Source organism: Amblyomma mixtum, chromosome 1 (genome assembly GCF_055824585.1).
Source record: "Amblyomma mixtum isolate Tamu chromosome 1, ASM5582458v1, whole genome shotgun sequence".
Lineage (NCBI taxonomy): Eukaryota > Metazoa > Arthropoda > Arachnida > Ixodida > Ixodidae > Amblyomma > Amblyomma mixtum.
In genome coordinates, this window is record NC_143012.1 from 94987950 (window position 1) to 95009732 (window position 21783).

Sequence of the window (21783 nt, forward strand, 5' to 3'; positions counted from 1 at the left end):
AATGGAATATTTCCACAGTAAAAAACTGAACAATTTATGCGACTTAATACTATACTTAACAAGAATTTTGCAATAATAATGATTACTGTTTTTCTTTTGTATCTACGCGCAGTGCCGACCTCGAATGCAATCGGGGTTTGTAGCACAGGGATGAGCACAGTGCACGTGCACAGGCTGCGTCATCGGTCTAGGGAGTCAAGGTGAACGGCTCGTTTTGTTTTCTTTACGTTTTGCTAGTAAGTGCTCGAAACCGTGTTGCTACCGCAGCGCGATTCGCGCACTTGCAGCGCGCGCGACGATCCGCGGAGCGTTTCCGACACACCTCGCCTAGGTCGCAGACAGCGCAGTACGTGTTTGGAGTGAGAAAACTGGCTGCCCTGCCTTCGACGCCTCGCAACAACCTCCATCGTGTGTGCCCCAGAGCAGACGACCAGCTGACAGCGGCGAGATGCAGGCGCTTCCGCGAGTTCTGGGCCGATCGCTGCAGTGCGGCAGTGTTCGCGTGAACCAAGCCGCGTCGGCGAGTTCGGCGCCGCACGACATTGACACGGACACGTCCAAGAGCAGAGAACGCTTTGGCAAGCACGAGGCGAGCGAGGTCGCCTTCAGCCCGACGCGCATCGAGGACATCACCCACAACTACACGAGGGCCAGCGACGACTCGGCCACCCAGTCCGCGCCCGCCGAGCACGTCGCCGAAAACACGGATGCGTACAGCTGCGGCAGCAGCGTCAATTTGTACGCGCACATGCAGAGCAACGTGCCGGAGCCGTTCACAGCCGAGGGCACGTCGCCGGAGTCGCCCACCAGCCTGAACATGCCCGGCGGCGGCGCGCAGTCGACGTCGTACATGTACCTCTCGGAGAAGCGCAACTCTGCCAAGTAGCCCCCCGTGCTGTTCGTCTGTTATGTCGTCCCTCTCCGCAGACGGTTAGGTGTGTAGTGCATGCAATATACCGCATCTTCAGTGCACGCGGTTTCGTCTGCTACTTGTTCGCGTTTGCAGACGACTTCGCATGGCGCATGCATTGTGCGCGCATTTTGAATGCTTGTCAACGCGCCAACATTAGTCCTGCGTCGGCAATATAGGCGGGCCACCGCGTAGACTGTGATCGTAGGCGCGTTCTGCAATGCGTCTGCGGCCGCAAGCAGAGCACAACCTATTACTGTTAATCCACATTATATATAGTTCTACGTGCATGCTCGAGATGTGTGTATATGAAGTATTCAGAGTAATAAAGCACGTTTTCGTTGCGAATGAGTTCATTTATTTTCAACACTCTATAAACCGCGTACAGGAACAGCAAGCATTCGGCGAACCCGCGACGCACTTCGCTCTCCCGGTGCGAACTGCTCGAATGCGACCGCAGATTGCCATTTTTTTTTTCTCTCTCGCTTACAACCATTCTTGACATCACTTAAGGCAAACTTATCCTGTACAAAAAAAAAAAAAAAAACACGGATCAACACAAACACACGCCCTTACTCCCACCGCGAAAACAAAACAAAAAGACGACAAAAGTGAAAGCAGCAGCTGCATAAGGCCCACCCAAACGACCGACGTTGACGTCACAACGCGTCGGTGACGTCATGGGAGGCAGGCCGTTGCCTTCAGTCAAGCGCGAGAGCATGGGCTCGTTCGCTTCTGGTTTGCAACTTTTATTTACCCCTTTGCTCGCGTTTATTAAATACCCTCTAGTTAAGAAAAAAAAAAAAGGGCGGAGACGAAAGAAGCTGTCTCGAACGCACGCACACAGTTTTCGTTCTGTTTCCCCTTGCAAGTTCGCTTTTTTTTTTTTCTTTGTCGTGCGAAAACGAAACGAACGAAGGGGGGTGGGGGCGGAGAGGTCAGGTGCGGCCGGCGGGGAAGGGAGGAGTGGAGGTCAGGGCTTTAAGGCACGGCCTCGAGAGGCGTCAGTCGTCGTAGTTTTGCGAGAGCAGGAAGTTGGCAGCCAGGTTCTCGTTCTTGTCGCACGCAAAGTACGCCTGCACGACCAGGTACTCTGGAAAGCCCAACGCCTTCAGCTGCAATGAGGAGAGAAAAAGGACACGAGACGGTCACAACACACGAGACAACCTAGTTGGCAGGGGAAACAGAATGTAGCCACAGCATAGGACCTATTCTTGGGGCCCTCAAACCAGTATTTCGGTTTCTAACACCATTGCTCCACTCAGTGGCAACAGTACATGCTCGCAAGTTTCAAACCGCACACACAATATGATCAAGATGGTTTACGGTTTATTGGGGTTTAATGTCCCAAAGAAACTCAGGCTATGAGGAACGCCCTAGAGAAGGGTTCCAGATAATTTCGACCACCTGGGGTTCTTTAACGTGCACTGACATCGCGCAGTACACGGGCCTCTAGAATTTCGCCTTCATCGAAATTCGGCCGCCGCGGCCGGGATCGAATCCGCGTCATTCGGGTCAGCAGCCGAGCGCAGTAACCACTGAGCCACCGCAGCGGGGAATATGATCAAGAGATGCCAGGTTGTTCCCACCCAGAGTTAAAAGCTTTTGACCATGAACAGCCCTCATCTCGATTTAAAGCACATGATCAGTTCCCATATTACAAAATCACTGCAGGTCCACTAAGCAGCTTACACAATGCGGCACATAATATGGAAGCAACCTTTCTTACAAAGCCAGATGGGCAAGATCGCATGGCACTTATGCAAACCATTCTGTGAGGACTGGGAATGTGTGCAAATGGAAGTCTACATCAGGCATGTTCTTCGACTTTCTATACATTTCCAACACAGGCAAGTCTTGGCATTGTTTAGTAGCTACATGACTGCCAAGACTGTTGTCGATGTCTGGCTTGCTAATGTGAATCACAGGAATCACATGTGAAGTTTGGTTTCTGTGGCTGTTGGCTTCTCTCATGTGAAGTCCTAGGCATGCAAGTGAGCTTGCCATCAGTCACACCCATACCTCGGCAAAATAACGAGTGCTCATTCACAAAAGTTTAGTCAATATACGGGCTCACTCAAACTCATTTAGGCTCACCACTCGGGCTCACTCAGACACACCAGTCGTCCGGGGTCAACCACTCATAGTGACTCTTGTCTCACTCAGACTCATGACTAGGGCCCGGAAATTTAGGCGCTAAAGAACCCCGAAATAGGCAGGCATCTAGGCTCCAAAATATACTGAAATAGGCGCTATGAAGCAAAAATAGGCGCTTTGAATAATACTCTTTATTCACAAGTGCAAGATTTGTAAGTCAAGCACGGAGCGTACGCAGTCCTTAACTGAAGCAATAAGGCGCATTCTCAAGTTTTCGAACTTGAAGCGCCTTCAGTTTTCGCTAAGCATAGCTTTCTACTTTAAAAGGCTTCTTTGACATCGCATGAACTTAATGGCGCGAACCTAAAACATGAGAGTTGATAAAGGCTTAGGCCTTCAGGTGATGTGGCCGTATCGTCTCCGCGTAGGAGGTCTCTGATTTGGGAAATTGTTTCGAGGCATCTTTTTTTTTCTACAAATTGTTGCATCTTCGTAGAAGCAGTAGCGCCCTTTCCTTCCAGTCGCCGAAGTGCTGCTGGTACTTCTGCCACAACCTTCAACGATTCATCTATTGAGAGTCCAGCCTTTTCCAACTGTCATCCTTTCCGTCAATATTGAGAAGTTTGCACTAATGCATGTCAGGTCTCTTTCCAAACTCGCCTCTTGCTAGACTTCGAGATAAACAGTTCGTTACACTGCGTTCAAGTTACAATTCGAGAAAAACGTTCGGCGAGACCCGCGCCTTTTGTGCGTGCACCGAGGACCAATGTGCTGGATTTAAGCATTTGTAGGCAAAAAGTGTGGTTAAATAGGTAGTATTTCCTAAAAAAATGACAAAAAAGCAGGCAAGTGCAAAAACCCCCCGTTTAGGTGTTTATAGGCACGTTTAGGCAAATGCCTAAATTTCCGGGCGCTACTCATGACTCATCTGGGGTAAACCACTCACAGCGATTCACGTCTCACTCATTTCGATTCACGACACATCTGGACTCATTTCGAATCACGGGTCATCTGCGCTCATTCAAACATTTGAACTCATCACTCACACTGGCTGAACTTGACTCGGGACTCCTATAACCGCACACATCGGACAGCTGAATCATTTTTACGCCCAACAGCCCAAGCTAAGCGCCTAAAGCACCAAAAAATGTTATTTATAGAGAGGATGATGCGATGGTGGTTAGACGAGCTCTTAACTGCAGATAGCCTTAGCCAGGACTGGCTGTAGCTGCCACCAGGAGAGACCTGTAGCTGCTTCTTGCGGGATTTAAAGATCTGAGTCTGCTGCATGTTTTCGGCAGCCAGTTAAAAAACAGTAAAAGGAAGAACTTGAACAACCACGATCTAATACCGAGACCAAGCGCGGCGACTAATCAACTTTTTTCTCCTTCAAGTAATCTTCTAGTGTGTAGCAGCACATACCACGAAACAGTGAAATTTCCCTACATCATCATCGCAACCAAAAGCGCATTCAGTATTACTAGTGCACAGGAAACTCGTGTTTATGATTGTTACAAACTTGTGCCCAATCGGCGTCATGGATTCACTCGGAATCATGGGATTGTTCCAACCTCACATCATGGACTTATTTGATTTGATAGGCCCAAACTCTACCAGGTTGACCAGGAGGACTCGGATCATCATTTGAATGCGAGTCTGGGCTCACTCACGTTTCTGATCATGATATAAATGAGAGTCCAGACTCGTTTACAACTCGGGTCATCATCTGAATGTGAGTCATGACGTTTCTGATCATGAACTGATTGCGAGTTCGGACTCACTCACGACTCAGATCATGATCTGAAATGAGCGTGAGCGGGCCCAAGTAAGTCGACTCATGAGTGAGTCCCTCGACCTTAGGCCCCATCACACGATAAATGGGTTAATAAATTGTGGAATCTTTATATTATTATGGCAGTTATCTGAGTGGCAGGTGAGACAGCCAGCAGTTCAGAACACACAAAAACCCAGCTCACACCAGAACTAGCTGCAAAGTCGTCTTTGCCACCTCGTTGTCTCATGGCTGCGTGCCATAAAAATATACCATAAATCTATACCAGGAAGACCTGCTATACTCGATCTCACGAGTTGTTTGCAGTTCTGTGAAGGCTACGGCGACCTGAGCCAATCATATCGGCGCGATCTGCAAACCGTGCCCCTCCGTGCCCCTCACCCCGTGACTGGCGGCTCCACTAAGAAGGAAACAGCATCAGCGTCCAGCTGCTGAGCGCAGGATATTCGACCAACTTGGCGGACGCCATGTTTACAAATGGCAGCACACTGCTTCGCAGCAGGACTCTGCAGTGCTAACAGTAGCTTGGTTTGGGCTAGTTGGTAACTGTTCTTTGAAAACGCGCAAGAAGGACAGGGACGACACAGAACCGGACGGGATAGCACCTCTCCGATCCAGTTCTGTGTCGTCCGTGTCCTTTTTGTGCTATGCAGAGCTAAGTTTGCGCGGACTTTCTCTGCTAATTTTAACAAGTGAACAAAATGCTCGCTCTACTTTCGAAACACCACCCCAGACTACACCTTTTCAATTACTGCTATAACTGCTCGAAAAAAAATGGCTGAGGCTTAACTTGGTTAAGCCTGGAGAATGCGAAGCATCATCGTGTCGCGTAATTTGGAGGCGCACAACCACAGCGACGGCGCGAGGTGGGCCTCCCGTTTCTCCACTGTCGCGACGTCATCGTGTCACGTCGTGTGACATCATGTATCACGTGATTTGGAGGCGCACAACCACAGTTAAGGCGCGAGGTGGGCCCCGTTACTGCACTGTCGCGACGTCATCGTGTCACGTGGTGTGACGTCATGTATCACGTGATTTGGAGGCGCACAACCACAGCGACGGCGCGAGGTGGGCCTCCCGTTTCTCCACTGTCGCGACGTCATCGTGTCACGTGGTGTGACATCATGTATCACGTGATTTGGAGGCGCACAACCACAGCGACGGCGCGAGGTGGGCCCCCGTTTCTCCACTGTTGTGACGTCATCGTGTCACGTGGTGTGACGTCATGTATCACGTGATTTGGAGGCGCACAACCACAGCGACGGCGCGAGGTGGGCCCCCGTTTCTCCACTGTCGTGACGTCATCGTGTCACGTGGTGTGACGTCATGTATCACGTGATTTGGAGGCGCATAACCACGGTGAAGGGCTGAAGTGGTAGCTAAAGTAGTATGCTTCGCATAAAACAGTCACAACAAAGCACAAATATTTCAAGGACTATTTTCCGCCTTTTTTGGCCCTGAGTGGACGACAGTCACCACCGGACGACTGCTTTGGCTCTGTGGACGTCGGTTTTCATTGGTGTTGCTTGCTTTCTTCTGCTGCTTCTTTACCAAATATTTCATGTACTCGCTAAATGAGTGCCTGAAAATCATAGTACACCACTGAGCATTTACCACATAAGCGCGAAATTTCCCCAGGAATGCACCGGTGAGGATGACTGCGCTGAAGTGTTCTTGTTTACATCGCTGTGTACAAACTGCTAGTGCTCGTTTACACGACATAAAATGCAAGCTGCGCTTTAGTTTATTTTTGTGCCGGTTGTACCCTTGCTCGATTACGCAGTGTGACAACTCTGTAGGAAGCGCCGATGTAATCGCACGCCTGGGAAACACTTGGCAGCCGGGCCGCTGACGTTACGTAGGACCGGCACTTCTTGCTAATTGCCCTTGATCACTTTATCCAGAAGCATGTTCGGCGACTGTATGCATCAAATGAAACTGCTGTATTTGTTATCCACAAGCAGCGGCAACTGCTACTGGCTGCATGAAGCACTGCGCGTCACTCTGGGTCCCTTTGGTGCTTGCAGTTATTGCACGCGCATCCGTAATGTACACAAAAAAACTACGAGGAACTTTAGCGGCTAAAGTGGTGAAAGGCGAAAGCCTGAGTGCTGCATTCGGCTACGCGATTGTTCACTGCACATTTTGTTGGTGCATTAATTAACTGCCAATTAATGACGCTCAAGCTTCGCCTTTAGGAGTGGAACGCGACAGCGTGTTGTCGCCACCACCCGTTCGGCGCGATGCGTTGCAGGGCAACGCTTTTTGAGGAAAGGCGTTGGTAAATTGGTTTTTGAGGAAAGGAAATGTATCTGTCTGGCATATCTCGGTGGACACCTGAACATTGGTGGACACCTAAACATCGCTGTAATGGGAAGGGAGGAAGATGGGAGTGAAGGAAGACACCATATTCACTAGACGCACCTTTGTTCTTCCCAAACCATCGAGCTGGCATGGCGGAGTGGATAGCATGCTTGTCTCACACTCCGGAGACCCTGGTTCTATTCCCGAGGTCTGCCAATTTCCTACTCGGTTTTATTTATTTACCTGGTCTGACTAGAAAGGTTAATTAGGCTAATTGGTTAAGTAAGTCCCACTTACTTGGAGCATCACTATACGATCCCTTTAATTGGTTGCATGGTTAGTAGCCAAAGTACAATTGGCCCCGTTTGAAATTCGCGCACTGTGACGTCACGACCGTTTCGACCAATTGAAAAGCGTGACATTTCTGTCGACAACTCCTGCTTACAACGATGAGGCATTAAAGGCTTCTGCCTTAATAGTCGATCCAAGCGCTTCCGATCTGGAACCAGCTTGGTTGGCATCACGTCTACCAATAAAGTGCTCTGCCAGTGTGTCTCGTTCCGGACGGTTCCCACCGGCCATAGTATGAAGCAGGGCATGCATACTTTTCCGTCCCATAATCGAGCTTTTGAGTGCATTATCCCTGTGAGAGGTTCACCGGGCCCACGCCAATTCGCCGCAAAATGCGGGTCGCCGCATAACCAGGGTTCCATTGTACGTGCATTTACGGCTAGGCATACAGTGCAGGCTTTAAGCCAGGTCATCGCTGCCCATAAGGCTTGGCAAAATTAAGTTCCGGATTTAATTGCAGGGCAAAGCTGCTGTTTCATCATGAATCAAGTGGAAACCGCGCTGTACTAAACAAACAAGACATACTTGACTTTAAGTACAGCGTGGTTTCCACATGATGAACCACCAACCAGCCCCTGTAACTGCTCTCTTAGTCATTATGAATGACTTGGGAAAACGAATATGAGTTCAGTGGATGTCACATGCAACTTCTGCTGGGCTCCACTGCTAGCGTGTGTAGCTGGGCAATAAGGGCAAAGTAGAACTGGGCTGGATTCATCTGCCCCTGCTTACCGTATTTTCCAGTGCATAAGATGCGGCTTTTTTTTTCAAAAATCTTGCTGGTGCGTCCTATACAAGAGTGCGTCTTATATGCAAATTTTGTTTTTTTTTTTTTGCAAGTTCAGAAATTACTCAGGTTCATGTTCAAGCTTTTTCACTGAAAAAATGTCACTAACAATAACGCAGTTGTAACATGGTTAATACTTCAATACGGGGACTGCCGTACGCAACTTTTTTAGGTGAACTTTATCATGAAACGGCGGGAATGACGACTTCTCGGATCATGAACTGCGGCCATTTCGGAGGCCCTAAGCAAAAGTAATGTGAAATGCTAAAAGATGGCGACAATCGCGCTTCTCACCATTGTCAAGACAAGACAAGCCGGAATTTTTTTTTAGTCACCCTTTGCAACTTTGTTTGCTCTGTGTACATAGTGCGAAGAGAATGTTTCAGTCGCGTTGCCTCAAGAAACATGCAAACTTTTTGATAGCGCGTCCGAAGATGAAGACTTCGAAGGTTTTAAGTAGAAATAAAATGTTATGAACATAAGGAGAGTTCTTTCGTTTTTGCTAAAACGTGGGCGGGTAAGGCGTGAGTGCTGCCTTTTCCAATCACATAGCGTTGCTTAAGAATTTCTCACAGGTACGGTGCATTTCGCGATGGTCGCGCAAGCGTGTTTAATTAAGCCTCTCTAGCCTAACTGGGTAAATTGGGGTGCGTCTGACATGCCAACTTTTTCAATGACAGCCTGCATATATGGCGGGTGCGTCTTGTACAAGGGTGCGTCTTATACACTGGAAAATACGGTAAAGTTCAACGCCCTGCTCCAAGGGCCAGCCAGTGGAGTCAATCACGCGAGAGAGAGAGACTGCCCAAATGGTAAGTGGTGGCAGGGGCAAGCACCCACCCTCTCGATGGCCTCCTTGTCCTGGGGCGTCACCTGTCCGTAGTTGACCTCGATGGGGGCGCCACCGCTGCCCAGGCCGGCCAGGCCACCACCACCGGCGGCCGGTGCCCCCGCTCCGCCCTGGCTGGCCCCACCGGGAGGGGGGCTCGGCTCATTCAGCATCCGCACAAAGGCCTCCTGGTTCTGCACAGGGGGTGGGGGACACAGTGTTAAGATGTTATTGTTAACATGGCCACACCCTGGCTGTGTGCAAAGCCACAGCAGCACCCTCTCTGCTCAGGGGCGCAAACAGCGCAAGCACTAATTCGCACTGCCCAACACAGAGGGTGCCACAAATCCAAAACATGATGATGATGATGGTGAGTTTCAATGGTGCAAAGGCATTCCATGCCAAAGAGCGCACAAAGGCCTCCTGGTTCTGCACAGGGGGGGACACACAGACAGACAGACAGCAGGGGGGGGGCCACTGTTAAGACGGCCACACAATGGCCGCGTGCAAAGCAGCAGCAGTGCTCTCACTACTCAGAGGAGCAAACAGCGCAAGCACTAGTTCGCATTGCCGAACACAAAGGGTGCCACAAATCCAAAATATGATGATGATGATGGTGAGTTTCAATGGTGCAAGGGCATGTCATGCCAAAGAGCACCAAACACAAGGTAAACGGTTTTCCCCCACCAATGTGAGTCATGTTTAATCTACTACTCCCCCCCCCTTATGTAATACCCCCCCCCCCCCAGGGGCCTTTAAGGGTCAAATAAATGATGATGATGATGATGAAAGGTTAAGGGGGGAAGAGGGTCTTAAGAATAAATTTTTATTAATGAAGTCACAACTATGAAATCTTCAGGGAACATGCATTTTTGCGTGCCGATTCCAGATAAGTATAATTTAATTTTATGTACAACAAGCCCCTGTGCACTTATGCAATATGTTAGGTAACTTTTTCCGAGGGTTTGAAAGGAATTCTACTGCAGGGAACTTGTTAGACTGCAATGTTTCTCTTGACATCAAGCTATGCAATAAGGGTGCAATTATCATCCTGCCTGTTATAGAAGGTGAGTTACAGGATTTTGAAACCATCAGCTTCTTCTCGTCTGTGAAGCGGCAAATTCGAAACCCTGTAACTCAACTTCTGTGATAGGCAGGACAACAGTTTTGCCCTTATTGCGTACTTTGATGTCAAGACAAGCCAGTGGCATGTGTCCTAGCAAGTTACCTGCTGCAAAATTTATTGAAAGCTGTTGGCAAAAACTTACCTAACATATTGTATAAGTACACAACGACTTCTTTTACACAAAATTAAATTAGATATTTGTAATCAGCACGCAGAAATAGATATTTCTTGAAGATTCCATTACTGTGAATTCATTAACAAAAATTTTTTTTCTAAGACCAGCTTCCCCCCTTAACTCTTTCGCTACCGCGCTATAGGCCATCGATCGCATATGATCGATTTAAATCGCCCGCGCAAAAAAGCTCATTTTGGAGAGTCGTGTGCGTGCTCCGCCACCTAGCTAGCGAGCTCAACAACTGCTCTTTCGATTGCAGCCTTTGTTTCAGTGTTTTGACATGAGTGGGCGCCGTGAAAAATAAAACTTTGAACAGCCGCAGCGGCGTCAGCCGAAGAAAATGGCGTCCGCGTCGCCGCGCGCTCCTCGAAAACGAAAGCTGACACCGAGTACGTCGGCTGGTTTCGGTTTTGTTTTTTGCGACGACAGCAGTGGTTATTAGTCGGGAAACAATGTACAAACGTTGGATTTCGGTTTCGACAGCGAGACTTCGCCTCGGGAGCCTGGAACGTGAGCGCGTACTTGCATGTAAGTTCTGTTTTCGTTCGCTGCGAGTTTTCTGCGGTTCATACGGCTTGTAATTGATGAGAGTGGTTTATTTTTGTCCTTCAGGGTCTTGACAACGTATGGCGAAGGCAGTTTGCCAAATGCTCAAGGTCGCGTCGCGTTTTTCAACCATGACGACAGCTAGGTGTCCATATCGGCACATCGCTGTGGAGCGGCGCTCGGAGATTAGCTCGACTTCTCGACTTTTTTTTTGATGCTCTTCACGGCGGAAACGATGAGGACCGTGTGCGGAAACACTAATAAGTATGCATGGATGAAGATTTTCAGCAAGTTCGGTGTGACGGCTCATGGGAAGACGTGAATCTGTTGGAGATGCTGATGTTCATTGGAATCATCATATACATTGGAATTGTTGACTTGCCGCGACTTTATTTCTGCTGAAATACCAGAATAATCTATTCTGGCCCTCTGCCATCAAAAATCATTTCTCAAAATTGGTTTTTCGCTTTTTTCGTTTGTTTTTTCTTTGCACGTAACGGACCCGGATGATTCAGTGGCGGCAGCATCTATTGGCAAGACTTGGAAAGTGTCCTGGCTTTCGAACCACATCGCTAAAACTTATTTCATTGATTCTGATGTTTTAGAGCTCGCCTAAAATGCCAAATTTTATCAGCTGGCTTTCAGGGAGCAGCTCATTCAAGAAATCTTCGGGTATGATGAGGGAAATGAAGTCCACGCCCTCAATCCTCCCATAGAATCCATTCAACACTAACCGAAAAAAATTAAAAAAAGAAGAAACTGCAAGCTCGGCTATCAGAGAACAAGGGAGGAACAAAGATATAACCTTATGTGAAGCACCTGTCAGTCTACCTCTGCTTCACATCTTCACCCCTGATTGCTCCTCACAGTGGCACCATAGTCATTACCCCTGACTTGACAGGCCATGGAAAGTGCAGTAAATTTTTCTCATAGCTGAAACTGTGAATAATGACAGCTATAAACATGTGCAACAGTTTGTATATTCCAGTTTTCCTCTAATCAAGTTCTGGCTTAGTGCAGCCGGTAATTTTTGTTTTTGCTATATACTTTTTTTGTGTTTTTAGCAAATTTCACAAATAAGTGTTCATTTACTTTCGCACACACAACTCTTCTGTTTGTTTCATTCAGAAGTGTAACTAATAAGCTACAATTTCATGCATTGCAATATGTGCTGGGTGTATTAGTTCTTGTGAAAAAAAATTCTCTTTCCGTACACTCCAAATCGTCCATTTTTCTGCGGTAGCGAAAGAGTTAATAAGATGTGATGGGTGTGAAGTTTCATGAAGTAATAGAACAGTGGTGTATAAGGCCTAAAAAGTTATTCGCGGTGCATAATGACCTGCGCATAAATTAAAGGGAGACATGCATACACCTTCAAAGGCTAGAATGTTTCGGACAACAGTTCTTTCTCCTGGGCGAAGCACCAGATGTGCTAAAATAAAAATCCATAGCATGGTGATTTTCACCACTTCCCTTTGCTCATGATTTCTCTTCCGCGTTATGCGAATACAAACGCCAACGCTGCCGCCACTGTTGGATGATAGACAATGCCAAACCGGACAATGGATGAAATATAGAAATGCGCAAGACAGAAAGACATGCAGAAGACTGTGCTTGCCCTGTACCTTTCCATTCTATGCTTGATCCATCGTGCTATTTTTTTTCCTACTGTATAATCAGTCCAGTTGTTGATCCTGTTGCAGTGCGAAGTCGAAAGGGGCGTGCTATATTCGGCACGGTTTCAGATTCCAAAACAAGACGAGAAAAGGAGTGCCGAGGACAACTGAACCACTTAAAGGAGTATGACAGAAGCCAGCAGCCACAGAAACCAAGGGGCACAGGGGATTTTTTTTTTAAGTTATTTATTTTGTGGTGTTGATCAATTTAGAATATTACTGAATATGTTATCGTTTAAAGATAACTGATTAGAAAAGCAGAAGAAAAAACCACCACCTGCCGCCGGTGGGATCCGAACCCACGACCTCCGAATTACGCGTCCGGTGCTCTACCGCTGAGCTACGGCGACGGCTGTCAAACCTTCTGCTTTCGGGGGTATTTATGTTTACAAATAACCTAACCTTGAGAGTGTTCATCAGCGCCACCCACGTTCATAAACGGCGGACGTAGCACGTCCTGAGTTACCGCTGATGTGACGCAGAACGTCATCGAACGGAGAGGGTGGAAGCTGCGTGAGAACCCTCTTATGCTTCCTAAGGCGTCAAGGCTACCAGAACCGAGGCCCTCGCTAAGCAATTAAGCAAACAAGGGAAGGGGAATGAGGGGCTCGTTATAAATATGACAGAAGCCAACAGCCACAGAAACCAAGGGGCACAGGGGGCACAGGGGGGGGGGGCACAGGAGTATAGACGCCTAACTTTTGGGTACGAGTTTTCTTCTTGGTAATGATGCATAATGAATTATTAAACATCGATTACCACGTGGTATTCTCCTAAGACCACTAAATAATTCATAATCAAATTTCTTTTTCATTCTGTTTTGGTTTCAACAGCTGAAAGATGACTGACGTCCAAGAGAGGTTATAGCTCACGTGAGGCATGCAAAAACTGTGATATAATCACTGCTTCTACATTCGTTGTCATTCCAGCTCTTAACGAAGGCTGGCTTCAGCACTGTAGTGAATTATATCACAGTTTTTCCATGCTTCATGTGACGTATAAACACACTTTGACATCGTAACCATCCTTCGGATGTTGAAACCGAAACAGCACGGCAGAAAAAGTCGATTATAAATTATTTAGCTGTAGTAGACAAATGCCTCATGGTGATTCACGAATAGCAGTGTTTTCCGACACATTGCAGAGAAGAAATCATGACACCAAAATTAGGTGGCATGCTCTTACGGTGCTGAGCTGACTCTGAGAGTGCAGGCTCTGGAATCTCGTAACTGTCTTAGTTTTACAATCTCTCTCATAGCTTGCTCCTTCCGCAATGTGTTTGCTGTCAAACCTCGCTATAACGAAACTGTTTAGAACGAAATAAAGGATATAACAAAGGAATGACAATTCCCCTTTGAAGCACGGTCAAAATGGGCTATAACGAAGTTATCTCCAGGACCCTTTAACGTCGTTGTAACTCGTTGTAACGAGATTCAACTGTATATACTCCACGCAGCCAGGTGCGACGGTGCCATTCACTACAGACCCACAAGAACAACCCCTGCAAGAATGCTTCCGCATTAAGAAAGCTCTGCCATATCTTTGCACAAACGTGAAGGAAAGCTTTTTGCAGAAAACATTTTTTTCCCCCACTTCTGGCTTGCCTCTTAAGTGCTCTGAGGATACTCTGCAAGCACCATTGACATAGTCTCTGTAGTTCGCACTCACTGTTTCGCCTAGACCGAGGGACACGTGAAGCAATTTATTATTATTACGTTTTTACACTGAGTCTCTGATAACCAAGCAAATGTTCTCCCATTGTTTGCCTCATGCGAGAAGTTACCGTATAAACGCATTTAAGGGTCGCACTTTTTCTCCCCGGTTCGAAGGCCAATTTTTAAGGTGCAGCCCATAAATGCAATATCTGAATTTTTTTTGAAGTAAAAACTCCAATCAGGGAATGAGCAGCATTTATTCTACGTTCAATCGCCACTCACGGAGTCTTCTGACTCTGGGCTGGTGCTGTGCTCTGGTGCACGCTCATCCCACAAGAAGTTGTGCAGCCGGAGCTGATCGCGGAGACCACAGCTCGTGCATTTAGAAGACTATTTCCTCCTGGGTCATGGAAAGTTCAGGTGCGGCCCTTACGCATATCTTTTTTTAAATATTTCCTTCCGGCAAACAGGGTGCGGCCCTTACACGCGTTTATACGGTATCCTGACCGAGTTCCTCAAAACAAAGCCTGGTTGCAAAGTCTGCTCTCCCTTCCGAGCATTCCTGCAGCGAATGAAGTATTCTTTAAGAAATTCCCACAGAGTGTGACACCCTTTTTTTCCGTCCAGGCAATTTTGAGAGCATCTAGACCTCACTTGGACTTGCTTGACAACGAAAATGTCCAAGCAGCACTGGTCATCATCATCATCAGCCTGACTACACTCCCACTGCAGGGTAAAGGACTCTCCCATGTCTCTCCCATTAACCCTGTCCTTCGCCAGTTGCGGCCACCGTATCCCCGCAAACGCCTTAATCTCATCCGCCCACCTAACTTTCTGCCGCCCCCTGCTACGCTTGCCTCTCTTGGAATCCACTCCGTTACCCTTAATAAGGACCGGCGGTTATCTTGCCTTCGCATTACATGCCCTGCCCAGGCCCACTTCTTTCTCTTGATTTCGACTAGGATGTCCTTAACCCTCGTTTGTTCCCTCACCCACTCCGCCCTCTTCCGATCTCTTAACGTTACACCTATCATTTTCCTTTCCATAGCTCACTGTGTTGTTCTTAACTTAAGCTGAACCCTCTTTGTTAGCCTCCACGTTTCTGCCCCGTAGGTGAGTACCGGTAGGATACAGCTGTTGTATACTTTTCTCCTGAGGGACATTGGTAAGCTGCCATTCATGATCTGAGAGAACCTGCCATATGCGCTCCACCCCATTCTTATTCTTCTAGTTACTTCCCTCCCATGATCCGGATCTGCGGTCACTACCTGCCCTAAGTAGACATATTCTCTTACTACTTCCAGCACCTCGCTACCAATTGCTGTTGAACATTGCTTTGGTTTTCTGCATGTAATATTGGCCCACTTATCTGTGCTGCTGGGGTACATGTCGACCTCCGTTACTTGGGTGCACTCCCCTGAAACATGACAACACTGTTGGGCAAAGTGCAACGCTCAGTCTGCTCTCGTCTGGCACAATACACTCCCACTTCCTGCAACACTGTATGCAGCCCATGCGAGGGGGAAGGGGGGGGGGGGGGGGGGAGCACGAGAATAATAATTATAACAAAAAAAAGTAAGTGCCCAAAGCCAGCGGAGCAGCAACTTGCCCTCGAGATGAGCTGCAGGAGCTGGGGGTTAGACTGGCCAATCTGCTGAAGCACTGCGTTGAGCAGCTGCGGGTTCTGCTGAATCACCTGGAAGAAAACGCAGCACAGCACGGCCAGCTGTTAGTGGCACAGGCAAAGCAATTCTTTTTTTGCAGCCCTCCCCTACAAACTACCACCGGCCATTTTGAAAGCGCAAGCAGCATCTTTCAACAGCACCCTCACAACGCCTTGCCTGCAGCCCTCTCTCTACAAGCGGCAGGCTTTGCTCATCACTGATGTATACGGGGGGCACCATGCAGGAAGAAATAATAAATCACTCAATGAATCCACTTACACAAGCTCCTGCTGAAAAGTTCTCAGCCTAATCAAACAGCCAAAGTCAGAGCAGCAGCATTTACTTCACCACTGCAGCTTAAAGAAGCAATAAAGTCGATACTGGACGTAACAAACAAAAAGATTAAGAAATACTGCTCGCATTGTACAGTCAGAACATCTTCTCGAAAGTCCCATAAAAAGTTACAGCCCCACTCTTTGCATTCATCATGCTTCTCTCTCTCCGGCACCACAAGTGATGTCAGCAAGTTTCTTTTTGTTTGTTTTTCTCCGACTACGAAGTGTCTGAGAAAGCTGTATAGCTTTCCTCTGCAGCCATATGGCTGCGCTCGGGTGGATGCCAGTGAGTAATCACTACCTTATTACTAATCGACTCCACCTTGGGGGGATTCCCCTAAACATTTGACCCAGTGATGCCAGCACGCATTAACCCTTTGAGGGTCGAATTATTTTGAAGAAAACTTTCTCAGGTGGTCAAATTACTTTATTGCGGACCTTGAATCTACAAAATGTATGTAATCGAGAATAAATCAACTTTCGCTGCCTCTGCAAAACAGTGCCCACAAAGAGAAAACACGTTTCGCGCGACTCCGTTGCGATCCCGCGGCGGAATCGAAACCGCGTAGGCGCGTTGCCACAGAGGGCGAGAATACCTCGCGAGCAACGGTGATAAGCAAGCTAAGAGCAGCGCCAATAAAGATAGAAATCAACTTTGGCAGCCCCTGCAAGATAGTGCTGACAAAAAGAAAACTCAAATTTCGCGCGACTCCGTTGCGATCACGCGGCGAAACCAAAACTACAAAAGGGGTGTTGCCGCAGTCTGTGCCGCTGCGCTAAAGCTAGACACAAGTTCTGCTTATCTCCGTAAGAAGGCAGCACAAAATTCAAACACTTCTTGTAAGTCATAAGAGGTGGCAGCACCCCCCAGTGAGCACGCATTGTTCTTTTGGCGCAAAATTTCAAACGGAAGATCGAAACCGTACCCGTACGGCAAAGACCTTGCGGCACAGAAAACCGCCGCTGTACATATGCGGCAAAAACCTTCAAAGGGTTAAGGAACCTCAAGTGGTCGGAATCACTCTAGAGCCCTCCACTGCATCAGCACCTCTTTCTCGCTTCCTCCTTTCACTCCCTCCCCCATCCCTTCCCTCGTGGCATGACTGAGGTGTCCATCAAGCGCTTTTCCCGCAGCTCTGGGCTCACACAGGGAGTGCTCACGACGGAGCAGTTTTTTGTAAAGGCTGCATGCTTCCAGAGAACACCGCCCCACCATCAAGCAGCACGGGTGATTGTTCAGTAGCGTGGCTTTTTGGGCTTGTTGGTGCATAGTTCCGATACACTGTAGCGCAGCAAGAGACGAGGACACGAGACGGGCAAGGCGGATCGCTGGTTGATCACGTTCTCGCATGCAAGCAAAAAAACCTGTAAGCTTTTCTTTGATAAAAGTGCGGTAATAGGAAAAAGCATAGAAAGGGTAACGCGCGAAATCATTGAAGCCAAAAAGATCAATAGGTCAGGGTGCACGTGTGTAAGCACACCTTCCATTCTCCTCTCAGATAAAGAGCTTGTTTTTCTAAGGAACTGATACTGTTGGCACATGTGATTCCTGTTTCCTGGCGTAGAAATGTGATGCTTCACAGAATAAAATTTGTTGGGCGTTAGCGCTCGTGGTGCTAGTCTCCTCTTGCCTCTTGTGTCGTCGTCTTTTGCTGCGCTACAGTGTACTGGAACGGGTAATTGGCCCAATATTGGAAATGTATTGGCAATGGTTCGTCCTATAAAGGACCAGAGTAAAACCATCCATTTCCGATATTGGGCCAATCATCTGTGAAGCTTAAGGGGGGACACTGGTCTTGAAAAGAAAATTTTATTAATTTAGTCATAGTTATGAAATTTTCAGTGCACATGTATTTTTGTGCGCTGATTCTAGATATGTCATTTAATTTCATGTCAAACAATTCCTTGAGCACTTATGCACTTTTTATGCTAGTATTTTGCGGGGAGTTTTGAAGAAAATTTGCTGCAGGAAACTCGCTGAAATGCATGCCATTGGCTTCTCTTGAGACCAAGGAATACAATAAAGGTAAAATTATCATCCCGGCTATCATAGAACTTGAGCAATAGGGTACTGAAGCTGCCACTTCAGAAACAGGAATACACACTTTCCTTCTCATTTCAGAAGCGACAACTTGAAAACTCTATAACTTAAGTTCTATGATAGGCAGGAAGACAATTTCACCCTTATTGTATTCCTTGGTGTCAAGAGAACCCAATGGCATACATTTCAGCGAGTTTCCTGCAGCAAATTTTCTTCAAAACTGTCCGCAACATACTTGCATAAAAAGTGCATAAGTGCTCAAGAAATTGTTTTACATGAAATTAAATGACATTTAGAATCAGCACACAAAAATACATATTCCCTGAAGATTTCGTAACTGTGACTTCATTAATAAAAATTTTTTTTTCAAGACCAGTGTCCCCCCCTTAAGGGAGCTGTGCCCTCGCCCTCACCTGTCGCATCTGCTGGAACTGCGGCTGGAAGCGGAGGAAGCCCAGGGGGTCCTCCGCGCTGCCGCCCCCTTCTGCGGCCAGGGCGTCGAGGAGTGGCCCCCCTCCGCCACTGCCCGTGCTGCCGCTCAGCTGCGACTGCGGGGGCGGAGGAGACATGGCGGTGTCGCTGGGGGTGCTGTGGGGGGTCCCTCCGCCGGACTCCTCCTGGCCCCCGTGGCTCTCTTCCGAGGGGTCCTGCTGCGACGGGGGGATGCCCTGCACACACACACACACCACCTCTGTACACACTGGAATGTTGGAGATGTGACCTGGGAAACATAACTCTGCTTGAGACACCCCACAGAAGCCCGTACAGTAACACACCATCATCACCTTCAGCTTCTCCCATTGAGTTTCAACTAATCCTCATCTCCTGTGTGAGTGCCCTGTCTTTGTGACCGAAAGACGTAAGCTGCGTTGTGCTCTGGACCGTCTTGATCCTCGCCCCTTCACAGAGGCCAAGATCCACGGTCCACAACAGTCGACTGCCATCAAGGCTTACAAGGCACTGTTTTGTTTTTTGAGAGAGACTGCCTTGATTGGCAGACTGAGACTGTGCTTCCCGTTCCTCCTCTCTTCCCTCTTTAAGGGGGGACGTGGCCTTTGAAAACCAAAAAATCGCGAAAAAGTAGATTTTTGGAAAAGTATATATTCCGGTTTTATACGTTATAAACTACCTTTTCTGTAATTATCAATGTCTAATTCGCCATAAAAATATTGAAAATTAGAAATATAACAAGCCACAGCGGCTCCTGACCCGCGAGCAAGCACCGAAAATGCCCCAACTTAGCGCGCGCGCCATTCCTCCCACGCTGAACCGAGCGCCGCCATTTTGGTCTTGTTTTGTTCGTGAATTCTTGCGCTTTTCTTTGCTGCTGGCGGCGGCGGCAGCGTGCTTGAGGCGTGGCTAGCTTTTGATTGGGGCCCTCGCGGCTGCTTTTGAGTTTCCCGCGTCAGAAATCCGAGGCTACGATTGGACCAAGCGCGCGCTCATTGAGAACGCGGGGGAACGGATGGCTGCTAATGGCTGCTGCGCGCACTGATGCAATGGTCTCCGCCGGCTGCCCCCTGTGCGTCGTCTGCTCCGGCTGCTCGTTCTCCTTGGTGCGGTGCGTTCGCCTTTCGCCATTTTTGCGATCGCCTTCTTTACACTCGGTCGCTGTGCCCTTTGAACGGTGTCGTGCAGCTTGTTGATCGTTGCGTGGTCGGTCACGATGCCTACGACGAAATTCAAGACGCGGCACGCTTTCGGTGCGCGGACGCATTCTATGAGGTCCATCCGCATGGTGAAGCGCGCTGCCGATGACTGCATCGACGCTTCCAGCGTCCTAGATATGTACGGGTCAGTCAGCGGCGGAGAAAGATGCCCTGCGCATGGGCAAGGCTGAGGAACAGACTAAGTGACAACTCAGAGGCGGGAAAAAAAAAAAGAGCTCGGAGACAACTCCAGCTATTTAGCAGGATCGTTTTAGACCTGGAAATGTCTCAACTTTCGAGGGCCATTTTCTCTGAATTATTTATTTTTTTTTCCGTGTATGGCTGCTCATCCCAGCATATCTCAGAAACCACTCATCGGATTTCCGTGTGGTTTTCTTTTTATCCTATACATAAATAAATATTGGGGGGCAAGAAAAGCCCATTTATTGAAGATATTGTGTTTGGAATTGTTGATAAATAAAATTTGGTTAATTAGTTCATGTCTAAGTAGTAATTAAATTCAGTGCTGTGCTAACATTTCTTGCCAAAGAAATTTCGAAGGGCCTTGTTGCCTGAGGTGCCTATCCAGGAATTATCATAAATTAACTTCATAGTGCCAACACATTCTGCAAATTCTTTTGGCCTGTCCCAAAGAACCCATGTAAACCATCTCGATATGCTCCTGTAACTTGAGAACCAGCGGGCACAACTCTATGAAACTTGGTAATTCTTCAGGTTTTCATGCTGTGAGCCTACCCTGAAAATTTCATCAAGATATCTCAAGAAACAAAAAAGTTGTTGTTCTCTCAATCTTCTAAGGCCATTTTCTCAGAATCAATATTTTGCCTGGTGTGGCTGCTAGGGAAAGCCATATCTTGGGAACCACTTATCAGAATTTCATGGGGTTTCCTTTATACCATACCTGAATAAATTTCTGAGGGCAAGACAAGCCCGTATTTTTAAGATATTGTCTCCGGAATTTGTAATAAGCAATTAAAATTTGGTTAATGCAGGTCTAATAAGTAACACTAAGTTCAGGGCTGTGCTAAAATTTTTCAGCAAAGAAATTTAGAAAAAGGGCCTTGTTTTGCCCTGGGGTACCTATCCAGGAATGACTATGCTGAATTTCAAGGTGCCAGCACATTTTGCAAATTCTCCAGGCATGTCCCAAGGAACCTATGTAAACCACCTTGATATACTCATGTAACTTGAGAACCAGTGGGCACAGCTCCATGAAACTTGGTAGTTCTTCAAATATTTGTGCTACAAGCTTACCCTGAAAATTTCAACCAGATATCTCAATAAATAAAAAGGTTGATGCTCACGGGTAGCCTCCCCCGTGACGAGTGACGGCATCGGAAGAACATACTACATGGATGGAAGCGAAGGAAATTTTGAAGCTAGCAAAAGGCTTAGCTGGCTCACGGCCCTTCTCTTCAGTCTTTGAAGTGTTAGGACAGTGTGGCAGCGTAGGGTCTAGTTCCGGGCGATGCCACGAGAGGGCGCTAGTGAATCGCCAAGTCATCATCATCATCATGAGGCGGAGCGGCGGTGGCGGGAAGATGGGAGAAGTGCAATAAAGGTTGTTGGCGTGGAGTCCGTGTGTTTGGGAGTTGTGCGAGTGTGTCACCGCTGAAGCGTGACAGAAGGCATGAAGGGCACGTTTCGAGATGCAGTCCAGGCCGTATGTTTCACCATGCAAGTCTGAAGCCCACTCGGACATTTTCACTGTCAGTTCGCCGTTGCAGAGCCCAAGACCAAAGCACATGAACCACGGTGGATTGGGTGCTGGCAGGACGAGCCCTGCTGAATTAGTCGGGGGCCCCTCTGCCAAGACTTGTGCGCC

At 47.8% G+C, this 21783-nt stretch overlaps 2 protein-coding genes across 2 annotated transcripts in view; one reads left to right on the forward strand and one right to left on the reverse strand.

Moving 5' to 3' along the window:
• The first annotated feature begins 131 nt into the window (after positions 1–131).
• Positions 132–1258, forward strand: LOC149367252 (uncharacterized). The gene has a single exon (XM_089554777.1). It carries the CDS (start codon positions 449–451, stop codon positions 884–886), a length of 438 nt encoding a protein of 145 aa, XP_089410903.1. The 5' UTR covers positions 132–448; the 3' UTR covers positions 887–1258.
• The window catches only part of Rad23 (UV excision repair protein Rad23), a 35917-nt gene continuing 15379 nt past the window's right edge, over positions 1246–21783 (reverse strand). Inside the window, exons 6-9 of the mRNA XM_089554760.1 lie at positions 18702–18956; positions 15858–15944; positions 9082–9264; positions 1246–2025 (exon numbers count right to left, since the gene is read on the reverse strand). Of these exons, the coding sequence (XP_089410886.1) occupies positions 1915–2025; positions 9082–9264; positions 15858–15944; positions 18702–18956 (636 nt within the window). The 3' untranslated portion in view covers positions 1246–1914. The remainder of the gene's footprint in view (positions 2026–9081; positions 9265–15857; positions 15945–18701; positions 18957–21783) is intronic.